At 36.5% G+C, this 4,282-nt stretch overlaps 1 protein-coding gene across 1 annotated transcript; it reads left to right on the top strand.

Annotated features, from left to right (window-relative positions):
• Positions 1–1,354: 1,354 nt before the first annotated feature.
• On the top strand, positions 1,355–1,776 carry LOC108288840 (40S ribosomal protein S26-like). The gene has a single exon (XM_017507956.2). It carries the CDS (start codon positions 1,364–1,366, stop codon positions 1,709–1,711), a length of 348 nt encoding a protein of 115 aa, XP_017363445.1. The 5' UTR covers positions 1,355–1,363; the 3' UTR covers positions 1,712–1,776.
• Positions 1,777–4,282: the final 2,506 nt, after the last annotated feature.

Genomic DNA, 4,282 nt, shown 5'->3' on the forward strand with positions numbered 1-4,282 from the left:
AAAAAAAAAAAAAAAAAAAAAAAAAAAAAAAAAAAAAAAAAAAAAAAAAAAAAAAAAAAAAAAAAAAAAAAAAAAAAAGAAAAGAAAAGAAAAAGCAAGAAAAAAAGTAGATAAAAGCATTTTCTCAAAAGTTTTTGCTATAGATAGCATGTCTAATGTAATTTACTCACTTTTACAATTAGTTTTGTACTCTCAACAATTAACAAACCAAGAAATCTTAGTGTTGCTTTTATCCCTTGCTGTCGCTAGGTAACGATATCATAGTCTTTTTTCATAACCCAGATAGTAGAAGTAAGTTGTTTTTCAGTCCAAAAGCATTTAGTATTAATATATTAAGTTGCCTGGTGAAATTTCTGCTCATTTTATTGAAAAGCCAGTGAGTGTCTAGATCTTGCTTATTCATAAGTATGCTTTTTAATAGCAAGCAACTTTATTAAAAATTTTAATCTGTAGAAAGCATTTTCATTTCTCATGTCAAAAAAGAAAACTGAAACCCATGAGCATTCAGATACTTCTCTATGTTCCCATTGTTCCTTGAATTATACTCTATTCTGGGAACTGATATGCAACTTATTAACATTCAGGCTTTGCAATTTCTCACTGCTTATTATGATATTAATAAGGTTTACAAGCTGCTTACTAAAATAACAGTCAAGAATTGACTTAAATTGAGAGAACTTATACCTACAGAGGAAGTAGGAACTCTGTAGGTATTTTTCTGCATGGCTATTTTTAACTATTTGATTTGAAAATGTGGGCTCTGGCTTTGTGGGAAGGGTTGCATTTGTTTAATACAGATGAAGATGGCAAGCCTGTTCCAGATGATAAAAATAATTTGAGCAAAGGAACAGCAGCAGGAATTTTCAGGGAATGTCCTTTGTATGAATAGATTAATCACGTTATTATGAAATGTGAGAAGTAGGTTTGGGAAGATAGTTTGGGCTCTTATTTTGAATACAAAAGCTTGAACTATATCCTGAAGACTAGGGAGAAGTGTTGAGGGTTTGTTTTATGCTTCATTTTAAGAAAAATCAACTTATTGTTCTTGTGAAAATAATACATTTTCATTGCAAATCATTTAAACAATACAAAAGAAAAAGAAAAAAAACTCCCTGAAATCTTATTTGACAATTATAACTCAATAAAGTTGGGAGAAAATATTTTTTAAAAAACAACTTTTATGTCCCACCATTTAAAAAGTCATTATTAACATTTGACTAACCTCATTCTAAATATCTTTCTATGCTTTTATATGGATAGAATGATAGATAAATAGGTTTATAGACATATGTACTTTAAAAATTGTATCATAAGGTGTGTTATTAAAAAATAAAAAGTATGCTTTCTGCTGCGAGCTTCCAAAATGACAAAGAAAAGAAGGAACAACGGTCGTGCCAAAAAGGGCTGCGGCCATGTTCAGCCTATTTGCTGCACGAACTGTGCCCGATGCGTGCCCAGGGACAAGGCCATTAAGAAATTCGTCATTCGAAACATAGTGGAGGCCGCAGCAGTCAGGGATATTTCTGAAGCGAGCGTCTTTGATACCTATGTACTTCCCAAGCTCTATGTGAAGCTACATTACTGTGTGAGTTGTGCAATTCACAGCAAAGTAGTCAGGTATCGATCTTGTGAAGCCAGCAAGGACCGAACACCCCCACCCCGATTTAGACCTGCGGGTGCTGCCCCACGACCCCCACCAAAACCCATGTAAGGAGCTGAGTAAAAGATTGAAGACAACTATTCCCTGGAGAAAAATAAAATGGAAATTGTACTTGATATTGCCTATTAAGTGTATCTGCGCCAGATAGGGTGGGGATTTTGTGTGTGTTAGACCAAGTGTGAAATAACAAGTAGTATTTTCATGGGGAAGAAAGCTTATTTATGTAATCAAATTTTTTTTTTGGTTGAGGGGGAAGGGTAGGGAATGGAATCTTGCTCTGTTGCCCAGGCTGGAATGCAATGGTGCTATCTCAGCTCATTGCAACCTCTGCCTCCTGGGTTCAAGCGATTCTCCTGCCTCGACTTTCCAAGTAGCTAGTATTAGAGACGTGTGCCACCACACCCAGCTAATTTTTTGTATTTTTAGTAGAGGTGGGGTTTTACTATATTGGCCAGGCTGGTCTGGAACTCCTGACCTCAGATAATTCACCCCTTAGGCCTCCCAAAGTGCTGGGATTACAGGTGTGAGCCATCATGCCTGGCTATTCATTTAAATTAAACCTTGTTTGCAGTCATGTCCTTGGCCTCACAACTTGCATAGCTGTGTGAAATAAAAAGTTTAGGCATCTGTGAAAAAAAATAAATAAAAAATAAAAAATAAAAAAATAAAAAGTATTACATTTAAGTTTACTTGAATTTAATAGAATTGAGTTAAAGTTAATTGAATTCTGTTAATCCTGAATTCTTTTTATTGTTCAGTGGCATGATCTCGGCTCACTGCAACCGCCACTTCCCAGGTTCAAGCCATTCTCCTTCCTCAGCCTCCCAATTAGCTGGGACTACAGGCACGCACCACCACGCCCACCTAATTTTTTGTATTTTTGGTAGAGACGGAGTTTCACCGTGTTAGCCAGGGTGGTATCAATATCCTGACCTTGTGATCCGCCCACCTCGGCACTTCAAAGTGCTGAGATTACAGGCGCGATCCACTGTGCCTGGCCAAGAGAGCTCTTTTCTAGGCATTCTTTTATATTTGTGGGAATCTGCCTATTATCTTTATTTCCAAGTGACATCTTGGCTGGGTGTAATATTCTTGGACCATACTTTTGTTCTTTCAGAATTCTGTAGCCAATGCTCCATTGGCTTCTATCTCTGGAATGTTGCTGTTGAAAAATGTAAGGATAGCCTGAATTTTTCTCCTTGTAGGCATTCTACTTTTTCTGCCTGAATATCTGAAGTTCAGTAAGTTAATTACAATATTTCTCAAGACAGAATATTCTGTATCAAAATGCCTTCTCTCTTGACCTTTCAAGCTGTATATTAGTACTTCATTTTAGGGCAAACTTCTGTTTCTACATTTTTGAATACTTCTGTTCCATTTAATGAGTTTTCAATTCCAGTGACACCAATAACTTCTGTCTTCCATATCTATTAATTTCTATTTGATTGTTTTAATATCTTTGTGTTTTCATCTACCATTATTGTGATTATTTCAAACCTTTTTCTATATCAATAATTCCATTTCTAGGGAGGTAAAAGTCTTTAAAAAAAGAAAATAAAAAACTAACTCCACTTCTAGCCATGTCTCTTCTATTCCTTGTTTTGAGGTATTTATTAGTCTTTGCATTCTCAAACGTGCAATTTCCCTATTCATCTCCTTCAATTGTTTTATTATCTTGTTTTTGAGTTCTTATTCTATTGAGCTTCTTTTCTTTTCTTTTTTTTAGAGACAGGGTCTTGCTCTGTTGCCCAGGCTGGAGTACAGCGGCAGAATCATAGTTCACTGTAACCTTGAACTCCTGGGCTCAAGAAATTCTCCTACCTCAGGCTCCCAAGTAGCTAGGATTACAGGTGCCCACCACTATCATGTCTGGCTATTTTTTTTTAATTTTTGTAGAGACAAGGTGTCAGTATGTTGCCCAGGCTGGTCTTAAACTCCTGGCCTCAAGTGATCAGCTTACCTTGACCTCCCAAAGCACTAGGATTACATAGGTTTTAGCCACCACACCTGGTCTGGGCTCATTTTCTTAATAAATTGTTCTAGAGCTCAAAGCACTCAGGGTGAAGTTTTTCTGTTTTTCTATTTGCCTCTGAAATTGCTTTTCACTTTATCTGAAACTGATTTGTTTTTCCTACTGAACTGCAGTCTAAAGGCTGTTATTTTATGCAGTATGCAGTTTTTCTATGATTTTTATGCTTGTCTGAAGGAGGGAAGAGGCTGCTTCTGTACAGCCTTAGTTAGAATATCCAAGTTCTGCAATCACTTCTGAGGTTTTGTTAAGTGTCTGTTCCAAAATTCACTCCACTAGTGGCTGATGTATCCCACTTCCATGGAAAAGACAGCTTCACTTCTTGGAACCTCCCTCAGTTCAGTATGTTTTGAGTTGGTCTATTCCATACTTCCCACTTCAAGTTTTTCTCCCCAGTAGCCATTTCCACCTTTCCAGAGAAGGCAGGGGAAAGAGAAGGAAACTGTTCAATTTTCTTCTCTCTTGTATGTGCATATGTTTGTGTTAATTGCCAGGATTTTGTGAGTCTAATTGTATGAGTTCTGGTGGAATGAAGGCAAGACTGGAAATCTTGATATATTCCAGCCCAAAAGCTTCTATTTACTTCCTTAACT

The sequence above is a fragment of the Cebus imitator genome, unplaced genomic scaffold (assembly GCF_001604975.1).
Source record: "Cebus imitator isolate Cc_AM_T3 unplaced genomic scaffold, Cebus_imitator-1.0 Scaffold385, whole genome shotgun sequence".
Classification (NCBI taxonomy): Eukaryota; Metazoa; Chordata; class Mammalia; order Primates; family Cebidae; genus Cebus; species Cebus imitator.

What these genes read in the sequence shown, in the direction of transcription:
- LOC108288840 (XM_017507956.2), top strand. Translation starts at nt 1,364, where the DNA reads ATGACAAAGAAAAGAAGGAACAACGGTCGTGCCAAAAAGGGCTGCGGC.